At 36.5% G+C, this 25,801-nt stretch overlaps 1 protein-coding gene across 1 annotated transcript; it reads right to left on the reverse strand.

Moving 5' to 3' along the window:
• Nucleotides 1-24,270: 24,270 nt before the first annotated feature.
• Nucleotides 24,271-25,475, reverse strand: LOC108452080 (zinc finger protein 8-like). Its single transcript, XM_017749819.2, has one exon. It carries the CDS (start codon nucleotides 25,081-25,083, stop codon nucleotides 24,352-24,354), a length of 732 nt encoding a protein of 243 aa, XP_017605308.1. The 5' UTR covers nucleotides 25,084-25,475; the 3' UTR covers nucleotides 24,271-24,351.
• Nucleotides 25,476-25,801: the final 326 nt, after the last annotated feature.

Genomic DNA, 25,801 nt, shown 5'->3' on the forward strand with positions numbered 1-25,801 from the left:
TAAGACTATATGGTGTTCCAATTTCTATCATATTTGACAGAGACCCTAGATTCACATCTCGATTCTGGAAGAAGTTACACGAGGCTTTGGGTACAAGACTAGATTTCAGCACTGCGTCTCACCCTCAGACAAATGGGCAGTCAGAGAAGGTGATTCAGATACTGGAAGACATGTTAAGAAGTTGTGTAATTGATTTTAGAGGCAGGTGGGGGGACTATTTGCCACTGGTAGAGTTTGCGTCTAACAATAGATACCAGTCCAGTGTTCAAATGGCACCGTACGAGGCGTTATATGGTCGTAGGTGTCGTACTCCTACATGTTGGACTGAGTTGGGTGAGCAGCGAATTCTGGGGCCAGAATTAATTTTTGATACTGAAGACAAGGTAAAACTGATTCGAGATCGGTTAAAGGAAGTATCTAATAGGAAAAAGTCTTATCCTGACTTAAAGCGTAAAGAACGAGTACTCAGTGGGGGATTATGTCTTTCTTAAAGTCTCACCATGGAAGAAAATTTTAAGGTTTGGGCGGAAAGGCAAGCTTAGCCCTAGATTTATTGGGCCTTACCAAATACTTAAGCGTGTGGGATCGGCCGTTTATCAACTTGAATTGCCTCCAGAGTTGGATAGAATTCACAACGTGTTTCATGTTTCAATGCTGAGGTGATACCGCTCTGATCCTCGCACATAGTACTAGTTGAGGAAATCGAGGCTAGGCCTGATTTGACTATTGAGGAAGAACCGGAACAGATATTGGATCGTGACGTTAAAGAACTGAGGAAGAAATCTGTTCCACTGGACAAAGTGCTTTGGCATAATAACAGTTCAGAAGAAGCCACGTGGGAATTGGAGGAGGCAATGCGACATCAGTACCCTCACTTATTCTGACCAGGTAAATTTCGAGGCCGAAATTTCTCTAAAGGGGTAGAGTTGTAACGCCCCAAAAATATAGGGTCTGTAATTTTTCATGATTTGGCATATAAATTCATGGTTGCTTTGGTGGTCTAGTGTTTTGGGAATGTTTGGGGGTTTTTAGGAAGCCTAGGTTCGAGGTTGGACCTTGGAAAAATTTTTAGTTTTGTTCTTAAGTGAAATTGGTTGTTAGCAAATAGGACTTATGTTCAAGTGTGTGTAATTATATGTCACAAATGAGCTTGTGGCGTAGTGGTGGTGGTGTGACAGGGCTATTGTGGGAGCAAGGGTTCGAATCCCATTATAATATCCCGAATTAGGGCCTAATCGGAATAGTGGTTTCGTGACCATAAATCCAAGATAGAAATAATTATTTTATGATTATTTTGAGGTCTATAATATGATTGCATGATTGTGTGAAAATTTCGTGAAGAAATTCTATGCATAAAGTGCTTCATTTGAAGTTAGGGACTAAATTGAATAAGTTGCAAAACTTGCATTCTAGAAGTTTTTAGTATGAAATTGCTTTGAAATATTAATTAGGAGGTATTAAATAGAAATTTGACCAATTTCAAAGTTTATGGACAAATATTGGACATGAATGGAATTTTTGGAAAGTTTAGTAGTAAGGGCATTTTGGTCATTTAGGGGTAAAATGAATTAAAATACAAAATTAAAAGCCAATTTTGCTCATCTTCTTCACCATGGACGTGTATACCAAGGGAGACTCCATGGCTAGGGTTTCCAAGCTTCCAAGCTCGATTGTAAGTCTGTTCTAGCCTCGTTTTTAATGATTTTTACGTTTTTAGAATCCCGGTAACTTGATTTAGCTTATGCTAGCAATAATTCAACCTAGGGTTCATATTTGGAAAAATACCGATAGGTGAAATTTGTGTATTTTGGTGTTTTATGATAGAATATGAGGTTTTAAATTATGTTAGACAACTTGTGCTACTCGGTTTTAAGTGAAAACGAGCAAAAGGGCTTAATCGATAAAAATACCTAATAGTCATAAGTACATGTTAGAGTGAGAATTTGATGTTGCCATAGAAGGGAAAAATGATCAGCATGTCATAAAACATAAGAAAATAGGATGAAGTTTAATTTCTGAACCTTGGGGCAAAAGTGCAAATATGCAAAAGTTTAGGGGTCAAAAAGAAAATTTTTAAAAATATGATTTTTGGATCCGTATGAATAGTGTGACTAATTATTAGGCTAAATGTAATATTATAGATGAAGGAAATCGAGATTCAAGCTTAAATCGAGAAAATACAAGGTTATGGACTAAAATGGTAAATTACTGTTTCTGGATCGAGGTAAGTTTGTATGATAATAATAATGCAACGTTATGTTTGAATTATATTTCTTACTATTATTGCATATATTTTATGATTTAATATATTGGAAAAGTTGATGGAATGGTGTTTATGATGTGGAAATATGACATGAAAGAATGTTACATGAAATGCAAGAAAATGAAGATACATGACAAGTGATATATGAAATATGTGATATGTGTTATGTAAATTCTTAAAAGCTGATTTGATATTTGAGTTGTGTCTTATTATACTATGAATGGACAATTGGTACTATGGATAGTGAGATCGACACTTCGAGTAAATTCATACATAAATAATCTATCGATTCTTTTTATGTTATTATATTTTGATATCATATGAAATGTGGCTGCCTATCAAATGGTTATTTGATGTAAATTATGAATTTAAATTGATTACGGACAATTTAGTAAAATGTTGAACAGTGAGGAATTTCCCGATTGAACCTTCGGAATAAAAACGATACGAATGATCTATTGTGAGGTCGCATGTGTAGTACTAAGTGCAGGCTACTATGCGTACCCCAAAACTGTGATCACGTGTGTAGTACTAAGTGCAGGCTACTACGTGTATCAGATGGTTTGGTCACGTGTGTAGTACTAAGTGCAGGCTACTACGTGTACCAGATAATTGGTCACATGTGTAGTACTAAGTGCAGGCTACTACGTGTACCGGATAATTGGTCGCATGTGTAGTACTATGTGCAGGCTACTATGCGTACCAGATAGCTTTGGCTACAAGTGTGAAAATATGTGCAGGCAATTGAGTATCAGTTATTATTCCGAAGAGTTCAACGGGAAAATTGATTAAGTAAAAATACAATTGAACATGATTATATGATGAATAAGTGTAGGTATATGTTTATGAAAAATTATGAGCAATGTGCTCGATAATTGGGGGAATTTCGATAAGACAAAATGGATTAAGTGGAATTATGTAAGAATGAATTTTAGTGGTAAAACAGTGTTGGACAGCAGCAGTTGCATGACTTTGAAAATTAACTAAAAATTGTGGAAGTTGAATAAAAATGCAAATGATATATGAAAATAAAGCTTAATGAGTCTATTTTCACATGAAAGAAACAGGGAAAGCAAAATAATTATATATTTTGTGATATTTTAATTCTTGTGAAATAGGGTCTGAATGAATTAGAGATTCCCTGTTCTTACTTTAGAAATCCACCATAAATTGTAAAAAAATTATTAAGAGTCATACCTTACATAGATGGATTCCTTATTGAGTCTATTTTTAAGGGAAACAAACTTCATGGTCGTTGAAATTCTGTACAGGGAGAAATTTGGTTCGTAGTGCACAGAGGTCAAAGTAGTTGTACTCTGAAACAGGGGAGACTAACTAATAAACTGTACTAATTGGCTAAACCAAAAATTCTGGAAATTTTATGGGAGAAATATATATGAATCTAGTTTCAAGGAAAATTAACGAAACTAAATTTGTAGTTTTTTAGCTTCAGATATGAATGATTTAGTAACTGTAACTCGATAACACAGCTTAACCTGAACATGTGTAATTGTACAATTGTAGTGTTTTATCTTGAAAAGCATAGTAGTAATTGCATATTATTTTCATATGAACTTACTAAGCCTAAAGCTTACCCATCCTCTCCATTTCTTTAGTATTGGCAGGTCGGCTTTGGGTTGGAGATCGTCGGAGGCAAAATCACACTATCAAACTATCATTTTTGGGAAAATTAATTCAAATATTAGAAATATCAAGTGAATGGCATGTATAGGAAGTTGGTTTGTGATATGTATTTTTATTATGATTTTGACCTTAGGTATCAGTCTACATTGAGTTATCGTATATGATCATGAGATGTGGTCCTTATCCATTATGGTTTATAAGTTTAATTAATCGTGCCATGTCCTACGTTTTGATGTGATGATATAGTTAGCTTTGTTTGTTATGCATGTGTTCGAAAAGTTTTGAATTAAATGAAATTTTATGGCCTTGTTTTTGTCTATGTGTATTGTTAAGTCTGGTAATGCCTCGTACTCTGTTCCGGCCTTGGATATGGGTAAGGGGTGTTACACCCATGGCAGGCAAGGAGCTTTTATTTTGATATCAGGGGACGGCAGGAGTTGGTGTTGGATTTGAACTCTAGTGATGGAGAGTTTGAATTGGTCTTGTAAGATGGTTGGAGTATATTAAGGAGGGATAAGTGGAGAGTATCATGGAGATTTTCTAAGAGTTTGAGATTGGGAAGAGTTCTAGCCGAAACGGGTAGCTTGTTGGTGCAAAATTCGGCTAAGGGGTTTGGGATGTGCATTTTCGGCAAATGGTGTTTGAGTAGGGGTTGAATTTCCTTTAGGCATTTTGGGGTTTTTGTGTTTTTGGCTCTTTTTCTCTCTAGTGCCGATTTCTTTGGTAATCACTTGTGTTTCTTCGAAATTTGTTTAGTGCAAGTCTTTTGTGCCGAATTGTAAGTGTCAATATACCGAAAGTCTTGTGTCGTTCCTTCTCAAACTTTTTCTCTCTTCTTTGTTTCAAAAGCTACTGAATCACTCATTAGCCGAATGTCGGTTACCTATTCCTTTCTTTTCTAGTCAAACCTATGATTCTCTTGTTCTTAGCATTTCTTCTCTTGTTCCTAAAGTTTGATTAAGCCGAACTCAACATCTTCTTTTCCCCTTTTATTGTTCTTTTCTTTTCAAGATAGCCGAATGCTCTTCGTTCCTAACCGTTTCTTCATCTCTTCTATTTTTGGGTAAGTGGTTACGCTAGTCAAATCTTGGTTGGCTTCATTCTCCATGCTTGGTTTTTGGTATCTCTTGGGCCGAAGAGAAGTTTTCTCTTTGTTTGTCATAAGGATAAGTTCTTCTAACACCTTCTTTTTCGTTCGATGTTGCTAGGGACTCGTTTTCCTTAATCAAGGTGTAGGCCGATTGCTCTTCCCCTTGCAAGGGATCTTTTGATTCGTGGTAAGTGCTTTAAGCATAGTTTATATATTCTTTTGGGGTTGTAGTTCTTATGAGTCGGTTAACGGTTCTTGTTAAGGTAATAGTATTGAAAAGAATACGGCGTTTTGGGGGCTAGAGGAGGTTGCGGTTGCTAATTGGTAAGTAGCATTAGTTTGATTAAAACGTTTCAATATTATGGTGATGAATTAACAAAGGTTTGAGACTATTGATAGGGTTGTTGTTATCATAGGGGTTTAATCTGGCAAGCGTTTCAACTACAATCCACAGTTGGTGTGTAACTGTACATCGTAAATCATTACTGTCAAAAAATCAGAATAGGTGTGTATTTACACCCCTGCTTTACAGTGATTTAGCAAAAGTGGAAAGCCCAAAACTTCGGCATTTGAGGCCTCATAAGCGTATGAGCACCCGCGTGGTAAATTGAGCCCACAAGGCATGGGCGACAGACTTGGAGGCTACCACTAGTGTTATCATGGGCTTGGGCTGTTATGGGCCCACTTGGACCGCCAATGGGCTTTGGGCCAATTTTCATCGTTTGGCCTTATAAGTAATCTAAGTCGCTCGAGGGAACGGCAGATCTTCTAAGAGGTTGCAATCTGTACTGAGACACCAAAAATAATGAAATGACTAGAATACCCCTAAGAGGTAAAATTACTGTTTTTGCTCCTAATGGACGAAAATGACCACCATATCCCTAGAGATTGGTTGACTGATGACTACATGATATTGGTATGACTATACTGAGTGTGTCTTTGCATACACGTATTATTTATGACATGATATACTGCATGGGGTTCAGATTTTGATATGGAGGAAGTACTGTATTGGTGACTATTTCACGTTTACTGCTACTGGTGGCTTGCTACACTTACTGTTATTGGCAGCTACACTGCGTTGTTATTACTGGTAGCTTTGCTGCGATATTGGTGTGCTGGTTGGGTGGGTTGAATTATATCCCCACATGGTGTGTTGGTTGGTACAGGTGGTGTGCTGGATGGATTTGGGATGGGTTACATGACTGCACTGTACTGATACTGAATAGGGCCCAGGCCCAGATTGTTATTGCATGCACAGCTTACTGTTTGACCGATAGGGGATTACACACTGGGTTTTCATAAACTCATTTTTTTTCTTTTCAACTGTCCAGGTAATCCCTAGCCTTAGACAGTTTGGTGTTGCGAGAGACTCAGAGGTGGCCACACAGTTGTTGACGTTCTACTTATAACTTTATTTACTTAAGTTTCATTTTTGGGTTTTGTTTATGTAATAAGGCCATTGGTGGCTTTAAGTTTTAATTGGGCTTTTGAATTTCTAGGATAAACTGCTAGTCTAGGGAAAGGTGAGCTTTCAAAATAAAAATTGTTTTCAAGGAAAACACGCATTTTAAACTTTAAGGTTTTTTTTAAAAAAAATTCTATGATTTTGGTCAGTTTAAGGAATTAACGGTGATAAATATGGCAATCATTTTGACAAATTGATTTCAATCAGTAACAACTTAATTTACCAATTTTTCGCAAGCAATCAAAACTAAAGGGGTTTTAACTAAACTTCAAATTCTTAACGACAAGTCTTATTTTTGGAAAAGCACTTTGATGTGACACACCAGATTTGGCCATAACGTCTTCGATGATAATAGCCAATGTAAGACCATGTTCGAGAAGTGGCATCTGTAACTTACCCCATGTTTGAGGCTTATGAAATATTCGGTAGTGTTCCAAATGGTTCAATGGTAAAAGTTTTTGATTGTGAGTTGATAAGGGAAGTATGACCGTGTTGTGAGTGGTGCAGGTACCTAATTGGTACATATTAGAGACAAGCTCAATTTAGAATATGTTACTTGTATAAATGGTAATGAGTAAGTTATGCTTATGCCTACCTTCTGTTTTGAGCCTGATGATCATTGATGAAATTGTTGTTGTATATTTATTTATGTGCAACTTACTAAGCTATTATGCTTACTTCCTTTTCTTTCCATTTTCTTATAGTTCCGCCTAACTAGCTCAAGGATCAAAGGAAGTTAGAGATATCGATCACACTATCAATCGAAGCTTTCGATATAGTTTGATTTATATTTTTGAACATGGCATGTATAGGGGATTAGACTTATGTTTTGTGTATTTGAGAACTAGCCAATTTTCATAGCTTAGATTGGGAACCCTTCATTTTGTATTAAGCCTTAAATAATGGCTAACATTCATTTTGATTTATAAAAGATGTATCTTCTTGGTTAAATTAATGTCTATAATGGCTGATTTAGTTGTATGAGCTTGGTGAGTTTCAATATTGGTTGGTTTTGTATGGAAGTATGTATGTAAGGGTGGCCATAAGGCTTGGTAAATAGCCTTATATTGTCCACACTGGTAGACACACGGGAATGTGTCTAGGCTGTGTATGACACACGGTCTGCCCTGTGGGCGTATGGTTAGACCGTGTGTCCTCTGCACGTAAAAATTTCAAGTTAGTATGCATGGTAGTAAACACACGGGTAGAGACACAGCCATGTGTCTCAGCCGTATGATAGACACAGCCTGGCACACAGGCGTGTGCCTTGGCCATGTGACATTCTAGGGATGCTGACATCAAAAATAGAATGTCCATGTTTTTGCACACGGGTTAAAACAGGGGCGTGTCGTGGCCGTGTGAGGGACATGGGCCATTGACACGGGCATGTGTCCGACCTTGTAAAACCCTTATAGGTGTGAATTAGAAATTAATTCCACACGGGTAAGGGACACGAGTGTGTCCCTAGGTGCTTAGGCTGTGTGAGCCACACGGGCCATCGGCACGGCCATGTCAAAATGGTCACACGAGCGTGTTAGCCTTCCACATGGGCGTGTGCCCTGTTTTAAAGGCAAAAATTTTCATAGTTGGTTTAAGGACTCAGCATGATCCCGACTAGTTTCTAATGATTGATTTAGGACTTGTAGGCCCATAATAAGTAGTTTAAAGTAGAAATTGAAAAAGTTTTAATTTGGGCCGAGTCTTGGTGACTTGAGATTGTTTGTTTGCATGAGATCAAGTTAGGTAATCCCTTGCACTCTGCCCCAGCGTGGGTTACAGGTATGAGGTGTTACATTTAGTGGTATCAAAGCTATGGTTTAGTCGGTTTTAAGACTAACCTAGTGAGAGTACGAGTCTATCCATACATGCCATAATTATATATTGATAGTGTGACAATTTCTAATGATTATGAACTATGTTTTTATATAGTAAATGAATCTTGATAAAGCCATGACAGATGACATAGAATGTAACACACTGGCTCCCACTGAAGGGACGGCGCCAATTGAGAGTGAGATAGTGACTATGGGCCAAGATGAAGGGGCTAGAGAAGCCTACCTCTGAATGATGGATGCTTGGTATACGGAGTTCGTTCGTTCGAACCTAAACACTTCTCCTCCCCCACCTCCTTCAATTCCTCAGCATGCCCCTGTAGCTCCGCAAGGTGCGGACATGTTTAGGAGAGAGAAGCTTCCTGTAGACAAGATCCAGAAACAAGGGGTCGAGGAATTCCGGGCTAACATAGATGATGACCCAGAGAGAATAGAGGTTTGGCTAGAGAATACCATTAGTATTCGATGAATTACCATGCACACCTGAGGAATGCGTGAAGTCTGCGGTGTCACTCCTAAGGGATTCGGCATATCAGTGGTGGAATACTCTCGTGTTTGTGGTACCGAGAGAAAGAGTAACTTGGGAATTTTTCCAATAAGAGTTTCAAAAGAAGTATATTAGCCAGAGGTTCATGGACCAAAAAAGGAAGAAATTTTTAGAGTTGAAGCAAGGTAATAAGACTGTGACGGAGTATGAACGTGAGTTTGTGAAACTCAGCAAGTATGCGTGGGAATGCGTATCCACTGAAGCTACCATGTGTAAAAGGTTTGAGGACGACCTCAATGAAGATATCCAAGTATTTGTTGGCATCCTAGAATTGAGAGAATTTGTAGTACTCGTTGAGAGAGCATGCAAGGCAGAGGAGCTAGTAAAAGAGAGGAGGAAAGCGACTATTAAGTCACAAGATTCCAAGAAGAGAGATAAGGAAATCATATCAATCCTCGTCTAAGAGATCGAAGGAATTCACTACCAGATCTAATGCTTTGGTGGGGTTTTCAAATAGAAATAAGAACCGATAGAACATAACTTTTAAAGCCCAGGCCACTTAAGTCGCAAGTGTTGGTAGAACTCAGCCAAATAGGCCAGAATGCTCGCAATGTGGTAGGCGTCATTTTGGCGAGTGCCAAGGAAACGAGAGGGGCTGCTACAAGTGTGGGTCACTAGACCACTTTAGCCGTGATTGCCCTGAGATGGAAGAGAGAGAAAAGAAATAAGAAATGAAGGCAAGCAGTGCTTCGTTGAGGGGTAGACCATAAAAGAACCCTGGGTGTAGGGTAGCAGTAGGGGTACGACAAAGGATGCTGTGGTGAGGTCCGAGGGCAAGACGTCTGCAAGGACTTATGTTATTCGTGCCCGCGAAGAGGCAGAGTCTCCCGATGTGATCATGGGTACTTTTTCTATCAATGATATATCTGTTGTTGCATTAATTGACCTGATATCTACCCACTCTTATATTTGTATGGAATTGATACCTCAAATGAACATGATAGTAGAGTCCACTGAATTTGTGTTAAGAGTGTCCAGTCTCTTGGGTAGATATGTGTTAGTAGACCAAGTGTGTAGAAATTGTCCTATGACAATTAGAGGTCATTATTTTCTGGCTAACTTGATGTTATTACCATTTAATGAATTTGATGTAATCCTTAGGATGGATTGGTTGACTGTTCATAGTGTTGTAGTGGACTGCGAGAATAAGATAATCGAGTTGAAATGTGAAAAAGAGAATGTTCTTCGAGTTGGACCAAATGAGTTAGATAATCTGCCTATAGTAATATCATCTTTAACTACTGAGAAATATTTGAGAAATGGATACGAGGCTTACCTAGCTTTTGTACTGAATACTCAAGTGCCCGAGTTGAAGATTGAATCAGTACCATTGGTTTGCGAGTTTACAGACGTGTTTCTGAAGGAATTACCCGAAATACCTCCAGTGAAGGAAGTTGAGATTGGAATTGAGTTGGTCCCCGGTATGACACCCATCTCGACTGCTCCGTATAGGATCACTCTAACAGAGTTAAAGGAGTTGAAAGCTCAGTTGCAAGAGCTAAAGGACAAAGGCTTTGCGAGACTGAGTTTTTCATCATGGGGTGCTCTGGTACTCTTCGTGAAAAAGAAAGATGGGTCGATGAGATTATGTATCGATTATAGACAACTCAATAAGGTAACAGTAAAGACCAAGTATCCTTTACCAAGGATCGACGATCTGGTTGATCTGTTAAAGGGGGCCACATTATTTTCCAAGACTGATCTAAGATCCGGATACTACCAGTTAAGAGTAAAAGTGCAAGATGTGCCGAAGACTGCATTTTGGACAAGATATGGGCATTATGAATTCCTCATTATGCCTTTTGGTTTGACTAGTGCCTTAATGGTTTTCATGGATCTGATGAATCGCATTTTCAAGCCATATCTGGTTAAGTTTGTCGTCGTCTTTATCGATGACATACTGGTTTATTCGCGGGATAAGAGCGAGAACGCGGAGCATCTGAGAGTTGTGTTGCAAACCTTGAGAGTCAAGAAATTGTACGCTAAGTTTAGTAAGAGTGAATTTTGGCTTAACGAGGTCAGATTTCTAGGACACTTTGTGTCCCGTGACGAGATCCGAGTTGATCCAAGCAAGATCTCGGCTATTGTTGAGCGGAAACCTCTGAAAAATGTGACAGAGGTTCGAAGCTTTTTGGGCTTGGCCGGGTACTATAGAAGTTTGTTCAAGGGTTTTCTATGATCGCTACTCCAATAACGAGGCTATTACAGAAAGATGTCAAGTTCGAATGGATAGAAAACTGCCAACAAAGTTTCGAGAAGTTAAAGGCTTTGTTGACCGAAGCACCAATGTTAGTGCAACAGGAGTCGGACAAGGAATTCATGATTTTTACCAACACCTCCTTGATTGGTTTGGGGTGTGTGCTTATGCAAGAAGGCAAGGTTATAGCCTATGCCTCAAGACAACTCAAGCCACACGAGAGAAACTATCCGACCCATGACTTGGAACTAGCGACTATAGTATTTGCGTTGAAGATTTGGAGACATCACTTGTATGGAGGGAAATGCCGGGTATTCACCGATCATAAGAGTCTTAAGTATTTGATAACTCAGAAGGAGTTAAATTTATAGCAACGAAGGTGGCTAGAGCTGATAAAGGATTACGAGTTGGAAATATATTACCATCCGAGAAAGGCGAACGTCGACGCTAATGCATTGAGTAGAAAATCGTTATCTGCGCTGAGAGCAATGAATGCAATTTTGACTTTTTCTGATGATGGTTCGATCTTAGCAGAGTTGAGAGCTAGACCGACATTTCTACGAGAGATCCGTGTTCTACGAGAGATCCATGAAGCTCAGAAAGATGATAAGGAGTTGCTAGCTAAGATAGCTCAGTGTGAGACGGAAAATGAATCTGAATTTTGTATTGGTACCGAGGGATGTCTAATGTTCAAAGACAGAGTTTGTGTACCCAAGGACAATGAGCTTATTCAGAAGATTCTTTGAGAGGCACATAGTGGTTGTTTGTCTGTCCACCCAAGTAGTGTGAAAATGTACAACGACCTGAAGAAAAATGTATTGGTGGTCGGGAATGAAAAAAGACATTTCAGAGTTTGTCTCTAAGTGCCTAGTGTGTCAACAAGTTAAGGCTGAACACCAAGTACCTTCGAGTTTACTTCAGCCTATCATGGTCCCCGAGTAGAAGTGGGATCGAATCACTTTAGATTTTGTGATAGATTTGCCAGTAACCCAAAAGAAAAAGGATGCTGTTTGGGTTGTTGTGGATAAGCTAACAAAGTCGGCACACTTCATACCTGTTCGTACCGACTACTCCGTTGAGAGATTAGCCGACTTGTACGTTTCCAAAATTGTGAAACTGCATGGGGTACCCATATCGATTATTTCAAACAGAGACCCAAGATTTACCTCGAGATTTTGGAAAAAGTTACAAGAGACTTTGGGAACAAAGTTGAGTTTTAGCACGGCTTTTCACCCGCAAACCGACAGTCAGTCGGAAAGAGTGATTCTGATTTTAAAAGACATGTTACAGTGTTGTGTTCTCGAATTTCAAGGTAGTTGGGAAATGTACTTACCCTTTGTTGAATTCGCCTATAACAACAGTTATTAAACAAGTTTGAAAATGGTGCCTTATGAGGCTTTGTATGGGTGAAAGTGTCGAACGCCCTTATATTGGACCGAGCTTAAAGAAGGTTTTATTCACGGGGTCGAGTTAGTTAAGGAGACTGAAGAGAAAGTTAAAGTGATTCATGACTGCTTGAGGGCTGCCTCGGATAGACAGAAATCCTACGCAGATTTGAAACGAAAGGAAATTGAGTTTCAAGTCGGTGATAAAGTATTTTTAAAAGTATCTTCGTGGAGGAAAGTCCTTAGATTTGGTAGAAAAGGCAAGCTGAGTTCTCGTTTCATAAGACCTTATGTGGTTATCGAGAGAGTAGGGCGAATTGCCTACCGATTAGATTTGCCACCAAAATTGGAAAAGATTCACGACGTGTTTCATGTGTCCATGCTACATCAATATAGATTAGACCTTTCGCATGTGATTGAGCCGACAGAGGTTGAGATTCTTCTGGATATGACTTATGGCGAAAAACCGGTCAGGATTTTAGCCTGGGAAGTGAAATAGTTGAGAAATAAGAGTATAGCACTTGTGAAGGTTTTGTGCCATAGACATGGGGTCGAGGAAGCCACATGGGAACCCAAGGAGACTACGATAGATCAGTACCCGAACTTATTCACTGATAAGATTTTTTGGGATGAAAATCCCTAAGGGTAAAGAAATATAACAGACCGATTTAGGGCCTAGTCGGAATAGTGGTCTTGGGCCACAAATCTAAAATCAAAAAACTTATTTTATTATTATTTTGAAGTTATAGCATGTTTAAAATAGTTCATAAAAAATATGGTGAGCTAATTTTAACGTTTGTGAGTCCAATTGCGAAAAAGGACTAAATTGCATAAAGTGCAAAAGTTTTAAATTGATGTCGAAGAGTGCCAAATTGCCATGTATCTTAAATTGGGGGTCTTCAAAGTAAAATTGGACCATTAAATAGGTTATGGCCGGCCATGGTAGAGGGAAATGTTGAAAAGTCAATATTAGGTGAAATTTGATGACATAAGGTGTATTATAATGAATCCTAGGCCTAGCTATCATCTTTTCTTTCATATTTTCTCTTCACTTCCACCGAAAATCAGCCATTTTTGGGGGTCTTAAGCTTCAAAAATTTTCAGCAACTTGAAGCACTCTGTGACAGCCTTAAAACGACCCTAGTCGGAATGTGGTTTTGAGACCGCAAAACCGAGGCATAAAAATAATTTAATATTTATTTTATTGCCTATAATATGTGTTAACTCATGTGTGACATTTTTGATGTTTTAATTTAGAGTTATAAATGTGAATTTCACTAGAAAGGACCTAGTAGAAAACTTTGAAAGTATGATGGGGAAATGTGTGATGACTAATTAAAGCATGCATGCAAAATAATGGCCTTGCATGTCAAATATCCCTCTTTTGTAGGAGGTGGCGGCCATGACAAGGAGTATGGGCAAAACATGTCATGAAACATGTTTTGTTGGTGCATTAGGGAGAAACATTAAACTAAGGGTATGGGTAATAAAAAATGAAAAAAAATGTGTGTGAAGGCTTCTCCCTCCCCATTGCCGTGTATTGAAGAAAAGAAAAGAAAAAATTTTGCTCATCCATTTCATTCTCTCTTGACCGAAAATACTAAAGAGGAAGGAAGGAATTTTTGCTTCATGTTTGGTTTGGAAGGGATTAGGAAGAGATTTGGCTATACTTGCATCAAGATTAAGGTATGTTTGAGGTTGTGCCATGGGATTCATGCATGTTTTTAGTTGCTAGCTTGATGTTTTATTAGCCCATGGTTCAAATCTTTGCTATGTCATGGAATGATATTCGCCAAAGTGGATGTGGTGTTAATGCCATTGCATGCTAAATATCAAGCTTGATAATGATACATGTGATGGGGGATTGAGGACTCTTAGATTTTCTTTTAGCATTTTTGAATGAGATACTAAGTTCTTTGTTTAACCATGACCGAATTGAAACGGTATGGTGTTATGGTGTATTCGGCCATGGTATATCCATAAGTATGATTCATGCATGTTGCATGGTAGGTAAGATTTGAGCTTTGGATATGTGTTTATATTTGGATATAAGCAACTTGAGATTCGACCCTTGCACCTACATGAATATATGTTTGCACATGATGTATTGGTATGACATATATACTATTTCAAGGTGTATATTTGCTTGTGATGATGTTTGGTTATGAAGGAAATGATAGATGTGTATTGAGTTACAATATGGAATGCGTTAGTTAGTAAAATGTATGCTGTTTTTTGTGTGGTATTAAGTGTATAATTGGCCTCAACATGGACATGCATATTCGCCACATGAGGGAAATGGTGTGCATGCATTCGGTTAGAGGCAAGCATATTGATGCCTATTCTTGGCTTAGAAAATCCGCTAAGGAGAGTACTAACTAATGTGTTGAGTTGATTCATGATTTCCGTACATATGTGACTTTAATGTCTAATGAAAATATGTGGGCTAAGTACCTTGAATTCCTCTTTCGATGCTCAAATGATAAAACCAATTTATTTGTTAAATTAAGCTCAAGAGCAAAGGGAGCTAAATCCGATAAGGGGAAGGAAAAAGTCGTCGAATAGCCGTCGAAATCGTTCGACCACGTTCGAGGTGAGTTCTCGAGTAATGGAACTTAGATTATGATTTGATTAGATCATGCTCTTTGTGTGTGGCTATTGAGCGAAATTGCAAATGTGATAAGTGACTTGTGTTTGAATTTTGCTAATGAGAATGAAATCTGAATGTGTCATGATTTATTGATAATTGTGCTTGGCTATTTGAATGATGTCCTGCTAAGTCCCAAGGCTTTGTGTTAAGTGACCATATCCGGACTAAGATCCGAAAGCGTTAAATGCGAGTTAATAAATCCGGGTTAAGCCCAAGGCATTTGTGCGAGTTACTAAACCCGGTTAAGTCCCGAAGGCATTCGTGCGAGTTACTATAACCGGGGTTTGTCCCGAAGGCATTTGAGTGAGTCTTTATATCCGGTTAAATTCTGAAGGTACGTGATTCGAGAACGAGCATTCTTGCTGTAAAAAATTTCAGTTAATACGCTTGAAAAATTCCAGCAATGAGGTATGTTCGTATGTGCTTGAAATTAGTTGATTCCCTTCGAATGATATTCGCTCAGTCGAGTAATGAGCTTCCGATATTTGGCTAAGATGATCCCTTATGTATGAATATAGGGGTTGGAATGTGAAATAAGTATGACATTGAGAATTTGTGCATACGAAATTATCCGTTAGCTATATGATTGCTATGCTTTTGTTGTGCTGGAATCCCTTGCTCAAACTTACTAAGCATAAATTGCTTACTCCGTTTCTCTGTTTCTCTGTTTTATAGATTTTGCTCGTTAGCTATCGGATTCGGGATCATCGAAGTCAAAGTCATCCACACTATCAAAGCCCTTTTGGTATTCTTTTAGTTGAACTCTGGATATGGCATGTATAGGACTACCCTTTGCTGTTTTTCAAATACGTTTTGTGATGTATGTGTGTACAGCCATGCAAAAATGGCTCGTAAAAGTGGGGTATGGCATTAGACTATTTGTGTTTATGTATATATGTATGGTTTCATGATGTGAGCATGGACTGGAATGGAAGTGTTGGGCAAATGATCAGCCATTGGAATGGCTAAATATGAGTATATGTGGACCTATGTATGACAAAACTCTAGTTGGTCCATGGAAACCACGAAATAGGTAAAGTTTACCTTGAAAACAGATACAGACAGCAGCAGTGGTGAGCATTTGAAAAATCACTAAAATTTGTAGGAATGGAATTAAATAGTGAATAAATTATGTGAATGAACCTTGATGAATCTACTTTCATATGGAGGAAACGAAACGGTCATATGAGTTATATGTTAAGAGATATTAAAGTTCTCGTGAAATAGGGCCAGAACGGTTTCTGGATCCCCTGTTCCGACTTTGGAAATTCATTGTAAATTAACCAGAGATGATTAGGAGTCATTCCATATATGTATAGATTCCTATTTGAGTCTAGTTTCTAAAGAAACAAACAGCATCAGTATTTAAGACCTGTACCGGAAGATATCCAATTCGTAATGCATAAAGGTCAGTGTAGTCAAACCTTGGAATAGGGGAGACTTTAACTATAAACTGTACTAATTGGCTCGACCAAAAATTCTAGAAAAAAATCTGTAGATGGATATATGAGTCTAGTTTAGGGGAAAAATTACGAAACTGATTTTTGAGTTTTGAAACTCAAGATATGATTTTTAAGGCGACAGTGATGCAGTAACCAGCTTGTCTGGAAATTTTTAAATGGACAGTGAAAATGATTAAGTTAAGTTTGTGTGCACCTTGTGTTCGACTCCGGTAACGGACTCGGGTACGGGGTGTTACACACTCACAAGTAAGTGATCCTAATGGCTGTTCTTAAATATTTTTGTACTTTTGAGTCCTTTGAAGCATGAGCTTTCAAATGAGGGTGCTATCTTGCAAAATGATTAAGAGTTTAGGGTTTTTCCATAAAAGTATTTTGTGTTGTTTGCTGAGTTTTTATGGAAGAAAATGAGTATTGGTTGTCTTATAAACAACTTTTGTGAAAGGTGTTAGTATGAAAACACCTAAAGGGACTATTTTGCACAAGTTGTAAAGTAGATGTTAAGTATGTGAAATAGTAGGATTTTGGAGTTTCTATAAGAGTAAAAAGGGTTCGGTTAGGCTTAAGATATGAGGAAATTTGATAAAAATTGATTTTTCGAGCATAGGGGTAAAATAGTCATTTTGTTAAGGTCTAGGGGCAAAATGGTCATTTTACCGAAGATGTGAATTTTTAATTGCTTAATTTTATTTAACGATTAAATGAGTGCGTTTTGCTATTTTAGATCACGGACTGCCAAATCCAAACCTAGATCGGGGGAAAGCCAAGCAAATCGACTAAACCGACTAGTCGTGTATGTTTTGAAATCCAAGGTAAATTGTATGTAAATAATACAACTACATTGCTACTATATATGTTTGAATTGTCATTGAATAGATATGGCATGAATTGCTTGATTGTGAAATTAAGAATGTGTAATGATCATTAAGATGGTAGAATTCCCGTTGGGACCTTAGGAAGTAAATCGGATATTCATGCCGTAACATTTGGGTCATTTGTGTGAGCTAGTGTAAGACATGTCGGGGACATGGCATAGGCACGGATATGTGAGAGCTAGTGTAAGACCATGTTTGGGACATGGCATCAGCCTCGATGATAATAGCAAGTGTAAGACCATGTTCGGGACATGGCATCGGCAACTTACCCCATGTTTGAGGCTTATGAAATATCTGATAGTGTTCTGAATGGTTCAACAGTAAAAGTTTTTGCTTGTGAGTTGATAAGGGAAGTATGACCGTGTTGTGAGTGGTACAGGTGCCTAATTGGTACGTATTAGAGAATATAGAATATCTGACTTGTATGAATGGTAATGAGTAAGTTATGCTTATGCCTACCTTGTGTTATAAGCCTGATGATCATTAATGAAATTGTTGTTGTATATTTATTTATGTGCGACTTACTAAGCTTTTATATTTACTCCTTTGTCTTTCCATTTTCTTATAGTGTCGCCTAACTAGCTCAAGCATCAATGGAAGTCAGAGATATCGATCACACTATCAATCGAAGCTTTTGGTATAGTTTGATTTATATTTTTGAACATGGCATGTATAGGGGATTAGACTTATGTTTTGTGTCTTTGAGAACTAGCCAATTATGATGGCTTAAATTGGGAACCCTTCATTTTGTATTAAGCCTTGAATAATGGCTAACATTCATTTTGATTTCTAAAAGATGAATCTTCTTGGTTGAATTAATGTCTATTATGGCTAATTTAGTTGTATGAATTATGTTTGTTTTAGTATTGGTTGGTTTTGTATGGAACTATGCAAGTAAGGATGGTAATGAGGCTTGGTAAATAGCCTCATATTGTCCACACGGGTGTGTGTCTAGGCTGTGTGTGACACATGGTCTTCCCTATGGGCGTGTGGTCTGGCCTTGTGTCCCCTGCACGTAAAAATTTCAAGTCAGTATGCATTGTAGTAAACACATGGGTAGAGACACAGCCATGTGTCTCAGACGTGTGATAGACACGGCCCGACACAAGAGCGTGTGCCTTGGCCGTGTGACATTCTAGGGATGCTGATGTAGAAATAGAATGTCCATGTTTTTGCACACGGGCGTGTCGTGACCGTGTGAAAACCCCTATAGGTGTGAATTAGAAATTAATTCCACGCGAGTAAGGGACACGGGCGTGTCCCTAGGTGCCTAGGCCGTGTGAGCCACATGGGCCATTAGCATGGTCATGTCGAAATGGTCACACGGGCGTGTTACCCTTCCATACAGGCGTATGCCCTGTTTTAAAGGCAAAAATTTTCATAGTTGGTTTAAGGACTCGGCATGGTCCTGACTAGTTTCTAATGATTGATTTGGGACTTGTAAGCCCATAATAAGTAGTTTAAAGTAGAAATTGAAAAAATTTTAATTTGGATCGAGTCTTGGTGACTCGAGATTATTTATGTGAATGAGATCAAGTTAGGTAATGCCTTGTACTGCACCCCGGCGTGGGTTACGGGTATGGGGTGTTACACCTAATTTCAACCTCAAAGTGCCAAAACTCTAATATTCTTTTTCTTTTCTTTTTTTCTTGTATTTTCGGTCAAGGATGAGTGAAAATGAACCAAATTTTAAGCTTTTGTTCTATTATAATTATCATATTAACTAAATTCCTATTTTACCCTTTGTTATAAAACTATTAAATCATTAAACATAAGGCCATTTATGACCACTCATGCTTTCAATGGTATAATAACATAATAAGGACCTCATACTTAAAAAGCCATGACAATTCGACACTTTTAACAAATAGCAAACAACTTTTACCTTTTACGCGATTAAGCCCTTTTATCAAATTAAGCACACAATTGATCAAATTTTCGTACGAAACTTTCACACATGCTAATTCACAAAACATAAGCATGAAAAATCATATTTAACTATGATTCTAACTCGGATTTGTGGTCTCGAAACCACTATTTCAACTGAGGTCGAAACCGGACTGTTACAGCTCGCACAAGCTATGATGGTAAATGCTCACACGAGCTGTGACTATAAATGCTCACACGAGCTGTGAAATGGGTCTACTCACATGAGCTGTGGAGAATTCGCAACAAATGCAAAACCTTAGCCATCGATAGGACATCTAAAACCAGCACCCGAAATGGTACATAACCCCTAATGACATATCATTTGCATCCTAGACATTCACGAGGTTCATATAGGCCGTGTTTCATATCTATATCATTTAGTGATATACACATTATACTTTTAAGAGCACACATCCATATAGTTCATTTATTAGACATAACATCAATTTAGATAATAATACAATTTAGTCCAATTTACCATTTGTCATATAACAAGTAATTGAACTCATTCACAACATATATAATTAGATATTCAATCAAAAATTCAGCAACTAATTAGTTTAACTAATTTACAAACTTACCTAAATTCAATAGCTAAGAACAATTCAACGATGATTACTCGACGACTTTTCCTTTCCTGCGATTATCAACCAACAGATCCATTTCTTGATTTAAATATACATTTTCATTTAGTTAACCAATTCAAATACTTTAAAACACTTAAATTCATTTATATAATCATTTATCAATATTTTATACTTTTACCCTAAACTTTTATCTTTTATTCAATTTAGTCCCTAAACCCGAAACTTTCGAATCTATCACAATTTAGCCCAAACAAGGCTAGCTGAATTTTATAAATTTATCCTCAATATTCCTTCTTCAGAACCCATATTTATCCTATTTATACAAAAATTCCTTGTAACTTTACTATTTTAGCAATTTAGTCTTTAAACTTTAAAATTAACCAAAATCACTTTACAAAATAGTCCTATTTAACTATCAAGCTTAATAATCTATCATCAAAATTTAAAAACATCACAAATTTATCAATGGCATAAATCAAAACATTTAACAGTTTTACGAATTAGTCCTTGAATTAGCTAGATTAAGTTATAACGATCTCAAAAACATAAAATTTACTAAATACGGATTAGAATTACATACCATGCAAAGCCAGAAAAAATGACGGAAAGCTTGATATCCTTCATTGGAGTTTCGAGTCTAAAGATGAAGAAGAAAGATGAAAAATGATGGCCGCTTTCTTACATTTTTTTTATGTTTTATTCCTTTTAAATTTTAATTCATTAATAATAACACTTAATTGAGATAAAAACAAAGCATCAACCGTCCAAAATATGTCAATTAAGGTCTAATTATAATATAGGTCCTCCCCTTTTCACTAATTAAGCCCTTTTTAATCAATAAAATTTAATAGCGATTAAATTTTACATCTTTTGCAATTTAGTTCTTTTTCCTTAATTAACTATCCAAACATCAAAATTTTTGGATCAAGTTTCCATATACCTATATTGTAGCTCCGTAAATATGTAAAAAAATATTTAATAAGAATATTTACGGGCTTGATTTGTAGGAACAAGGTCCCAAAACCTCATTTTTCAAAACCACTTGACTTTAGGAACAAATCACTTGTACCTAACTATTTGTTTACTTAGCAAAAATAATCAAATAAAAATTCAATTTATTGTTATATTTGGCTCGTAAATATTAAATAATAATATTTACGAATTTACTTGTCGATTTTATTGTTTCAAAACTACTGTTTCCGACACTACTAAAAAATGAATTATTACATGAATATCAAATATTGACAAAAATAATACACGACTCCTTCACTAAAACCCTCGTGTAATCTTCCTTAGATTGAAATTTTGTCATGAACTAATCATTTTCTAAGTCCATCAATTGAAAATGCTGGATTGATTTTTAAAAGGAATACACTTTACTAATAAATAGAGTATTAGATTCGATCATCTTCCCTCATAAATTACAATATCACTGTTTTGACATATTATGTTCCATTAACTGACAAATCCAATCTTATAAATTTATCCTCAGTATTCCTTCTTTATATAGCCACATTACCATCAAGAATTAAGTTAGTGTCATAAGTAAATCAAGTAATAATTTAATTAGGTAAAGACTAAATATCATTATTTTACAAAGCAAATTATATAATTTTGAGAATATTTTTGTTTTTAATCTTATATTAAAAAACACATAATAAGATTAACTAAAATATTATTATAACAAAAACCTTTTATGTTAATCTTTTATAAATATATTTTTATATAATTTTATTGTTGATCTTTATCAATCTAGCTTTTAAGTGTTTGTGTTTTATATTTTCAGAAAAAAATAAAATATATAAGTATGATTTCTTAAATATGCAATTTAAACATAAAAATATCTATATCGATGACATAATTAGTTCGATTATTATCTCAGGCAGGATGTTGCTGCTTGCTGTCATTATTTCACATAAACATAAACTCCCTTTCTATTGTTTTCCGCTATCAGTTTCCTTTGATAAGGATCTTGAAACTCGAGCAATTTTCTCACAGGATTCCCCCATAAAAACTTCCTTCATTCTCTTAATCGCAGGCACAAAAGGCAACCATGGTATAACGGAAAAGGTTAGATATTATAAAGATGGCAGAGACTACCTTTGTTCCCTTCATCTTTACTACGAAACAAAACAAAACAAAACAAAAACAAAGGACACGAAAACTTTTTTGACGGGAAGCTTTGGGTGTTTTACCATTTTTAATAGCCATGAAAGCTTGGATGAGATTATATTGTTGTCCTCCTCCCACTGCTATGAGAAATCAAAGAAAAAAATGTATATTTGTTCGCAGATTTTAAGGCAAAAAGATGAACTGACCCATCCCCTGCTAAGCCCCTACATCTTTTCCAGCAGCAGACAATTAATCCATCATCTGTTTACTTTATTTAAGAATGTTATGTCCTCCATTGCTACATAATCATTCTCTTCTCTTCCATATCTGACCTTTTTTTTTTTTTTTTTGCTTTTCAAAAAGTATATGGTCCCATCCCAAGATAATTTCATATGATTTCAAATCACAGGGAGATCAATTTCATTTTGATATTTATTTATTACTAGCAGCTTTCAGTTCAAACATATGTGTTTCTCTCTCTACATACGTAGCGGTGAGTAAAATTTGATTCGATTCGATTCGAAAAACTCAATAAAAAATTTAAATTTTGAATTAAATAGTTTGAGTTATTTGAGTTAATCAAATTATTTGAATTAACTTGAATAAAAAATAATTTTTTTTTGTTTAACTCAAATATGAATTACATAATTCGAGTTATCCTAAAATTTGAATAAGAAGAGACAAAACTACATCGTTTTGATAAATATTTACCTTTTCTAAAGTTAAAAGTCAAAACTGTTAAGTTAAAAGACAAAATTACGTCGTTTTGATAAATATTTACTCATTAAGTTAAAAGGTAAAATAATTATATTGTTTATGTAGTTAAATAATCTTGTACTTCGTCTACTAATTAAATAATTGGCCAATGTAAACGAAACATTGAGTATAAATAATATAATTTGTTAACTCGACTCGACTTGACTCGATTCGATTTGATTCAAAAAAATTTAAATCGAGTTCGATTGCTAAAATAGGATTCGTTAACTCGACTAACTCGAATTTTTTTTACTCGATTCAACTCGACTCGATCGAATACCTCCCCTTCACATATATATTAAGCTGTGGCCATAAAATTGCCACCATTGTTTACTCATTAAGTTAAAATGTAAAATAATTATATTGTTTATGTAGTTAAATAATCTTGTACTTTATCTACTAATTAAATAATCGGTCAATACAAACGCAATATTGAGTATAAATAATATAATTTGTTAACTCGACTCAACTTGACTCAAAATTTTTTACTTGATTTGATTTGATTCAAAAAAATTCAAATCGAGTTCGATTGCTAAAATAGAATTCATCAACTCGACTAATTTAAATTTTTTTTACCCGATTCAACTTGACTCCATCGAATACCTACCTCTACACACTTAAATTAAGCTGTGGCCTTAAAATTGCCACCATTGTTCTTTCAGCTTCTGGTCTAATGACAGGAGGTTCCACCGCAAACATTCATGCCGATCGTCAGACATCATTTAAAATTTGATTGCCAAACATATTAATAAATATGCCCCCACCCCCCACCCTCTCCACCCCCCAAAAAAAATCTTATCTCTCTTTCTTTGTTCACTTAAATATTCTGATTAAATACGATCTGCAAGAACAAAAGGAAATGAACAATGTAATAAATTTTGGCGACCAATGTCCTATGGCTATCCTACACCTGAAAATGCCATGAAAGAAACAAAATATGAATCTTTTACATGGCATTTTTCATGCAAGGAACAGGGCATATATAGTCAGGGAAAAAGAAAAATAAAAAGAAACACTTAATTTTAACTGTTTACTCTTTATTTTCTCTCTATTGCTGTATCAGAACGAAAACCCACACCTTAAATCTGTTGATATTTCTCTTTCTATCAACGTCTTCGCCTGTTTTCAGACGGACAGCATAGAGTATATATTTATGTACACGTGTGTAGCTACAGTGTTGTTCATGTGTTCCTCTCACTGATAGCCACCTCGAAATCAATATTCCTCACACGTTAGAAAGTTTCAGAAATAGGGAAGACATCGATCGCAACTGTAAACATGTTCTTTTAGATTAAAGGATAACAGAAATTTTACCAACCCAAATGAAATGCCCTAATGAAGATCAGATTGAAAGTGTTTTTTTTTTTTCATTGAAGTAGGTTTTCTTGTCAGCTAGCTCATGGCTTCGAGATTAATGACATTTACTAGGAAATCATACTAAAAAGAGTAAAATCCAGGATGTTAGAAGCAAGGAGTTATAAATAACCATCTCATCTTGCACTGCAATGATTTTGTTTCTCTTCTCGGTTAATAAAAAGTTATTAGGAAATTAATTATTACAGATGTAGATCCAAACTCACATGGTCTTGCACTCTTGGATTTGATTTATAAACGTACCGGCTCCGGGAACTTGAACCACCTCCACCAACAACTTGCGAGGGCTTCAATTCTTCACCAGCAAAAAATGGAGACGGTTGCGATGATGATGATGAAAGGTCGGGATAGAAATTAGATGAGTTTCTTTGAACCGTAGCAGGGGTGCTCCATAACCCCAGTGGGCTACCACTGATGGGTGGCTGAGGAAAAGAGCTTTGGTTCCCATAAAACCTACTGCTAGTACTGTTGTTCCACGAAGGGTAACTCGCCGTAGCTTGTGTTGGAGCTGAGGCTAGCCTGTAGTTAACGAAGCCGTAAATCTGAGCATCAGATAAAGAGTTTTGCACCATTGTTGACTGAAGATGAGCGCGTTTCGCATGTTGGCGTTCCCTTTTGTGAGCGTTTTGGTGACCGCCTAAAGCTTGGGAAGTCGGGAAGTTTCTACAACAATAGTGACATTCAAACCTTCTGCTGTTCTCTCCATTCTCGTTCTCCTTGGTTGTATCATCGTTGTTCCCTGCTGAGTCTGACTTGTTCCTAGCCATAGCCGAGCCTGAGTGACCACCATTGAATTCTTTGCCGAACAAACGAAAAATACCCCTTTCTTTTATAGGGGCAGGACGGATAAATGGAAGCTGAGAGAAGGATTCAACGTTCATGAAGTCGTGAGTTTCCCTTTCGTTCTTCTCCATGAAGAAGAGAAACAAAGAGAGGGCGGTGGCTGGGTTTTAATTTCTCCGGAGAGAGCTGAAATGATTAAGGGAGAGAAGGGGAAGGTAGCTAAGAGAAAGGGGAGAGGGTGGGGCCTACAAAGAGGGAATGGAAGAGAGAAGCATATACAAATGAGAGGTGACCCATGGCAATGGTAATGGTCATGAATGATCTGAGAGTGAGGGCTGACAAGGAAGGCCACAAGTTTCTGGTCAGATATGAGAGTGGCATTGGCAGTTTGGGTTGTCAAAATACTACCTTGGCTACCTTTCGCTTAAATTTTTTTGTTTGTTTTGGAAAGTTATTCTGCTACCCACGTCCTAAGATCTTGAAAATTTATGTTTTCACTCCCACCTGCATCATTACGGAAAATTCTCAATTAAACAATATCAGAAAAAGTTATTAAGTATGCATATCACTATATTTGACCTTTTATTTCTTAGAGATGCACATTATATTTGAAATTTATTTTCTCCCCAAACATGTCATATATCTATGTTTATTTTAAAAGGTTTGAAAAGATTGAATTTCTCATTCATTAACTTGTATAGATATATAGACTTTTGTGCATAAAAATATAAACTATATATACATTTGTGTGCATAAAAATATAAACTATATATACATTCTTTTATACGAGTTCAGATTGTTTGTTTGTCCACATTGTAATTCTTGTTTATTTCTATTTTTCAAAAATAT

This window comes from Gossypium arboreum, chromosome 5, assembly GCF_025698485.1.
Source record: "Gossypium arboreum isolate Shixiya-1 chromosome 5, ASM2569848v2, whole genome shotgun sequence".
NCBI lineage: Eukaryota > Viridiplantae > Streptophyta > Magnoliopsida > Malvales > Malvaceae > Gossypium > Gossypium arboreum.